At 67.8% G+C, this 684-nt stretch overlaps 1 protein-coding gene across 1 annotated transcript; it reads left to right on the top strand.

The window, feature by feature from the left end:
• Positions 1-34: 34 nt before the first annotated feature.
• Positions 35-472, top strand: EMIHUDRAFT_124876 (hypothetical protein; the record flags this gene model as incomplete). The annotated part of the gene is made up of 1 exon (XM_005762057.1): positions 35-472. A coding segment is annotated over one exon (438 nt), but the record flags the coding sequence as incomplete, so codon positions are not given.
• Positions 473-684: the final 212 nt, after the last annotated feature.

Below are 684 nucleotides of genomic sequence, written 5' to 3' on the forward strand. Positions count from 1 at the left end.
GCGCCCGATTGACGGGCCGTGCCTGGTGGTCGAGGGGAAGAAGTACCACGCCGCGTGCTTCACCTGTGCCGAGTGCGGCTGCTCGCTAAAGGGCGGATACGCCATCGCGCCCATCAGCGGCAAGCCTTTTTGCGCCGCTCACATCAAGGAGGCGAAGAAGCGCGAAGCCGGGCGCGCGGCGCCGGCCTTTGAACTGGCGGTGGAGGACGCGGTCGCCAAGGAGATGGCTGCCGCTCGGATCGGCGGCGCTAGCGGCGGCGGCGACGCGCCCACCAAGTACGGAGGGCTCGACCGCGGCGACCGCGACCGGCCGACGATTGACTATAAAACGGGGGAAGAGCTGTGGATCGAGACGGGGACGAACCGCAAGTACCGGCTCGCAGCCGACGGCGGCAAGGAGTACATCGGCGTGGCGGAGAAGCCTCGGCTCGGCGGGGCCAGGACGTGGAACCAGGCAGCGCCTGGGGCGTGATCGCCATTTCTGCGGGCGGCCAGTGGCGGGGCTGGGGTTGCGCGCGCCTCCCCGTCCTCAAGAGTATGTGTATAGATAGTGGTGGACGGCGGCGCGGGTGCGCTGGGCTCTGGGCGCGGTGCGTGCGTGCTGCGTACGTGCGTAGAGCGGACGACGACCAGTGGTACTGACAGAGTGTGTGGAGAGAATCAGTGAGACAACGCATGTGCATT

This window comes from Emiliania huxleyi (genome assembly GCF_000372725.1).
Source record: "Emiliania huxleyi CCMP1516 unplaced genomic scaffold EMIHUscaffold_6978, whole genome shotgun sequence".
NCBI classification, from domain to species: Eukaryota; Haptophyta; order Isochrysidales; family Noelaerhabdaceae; genus Emiliania; species Emiliania huxleyi.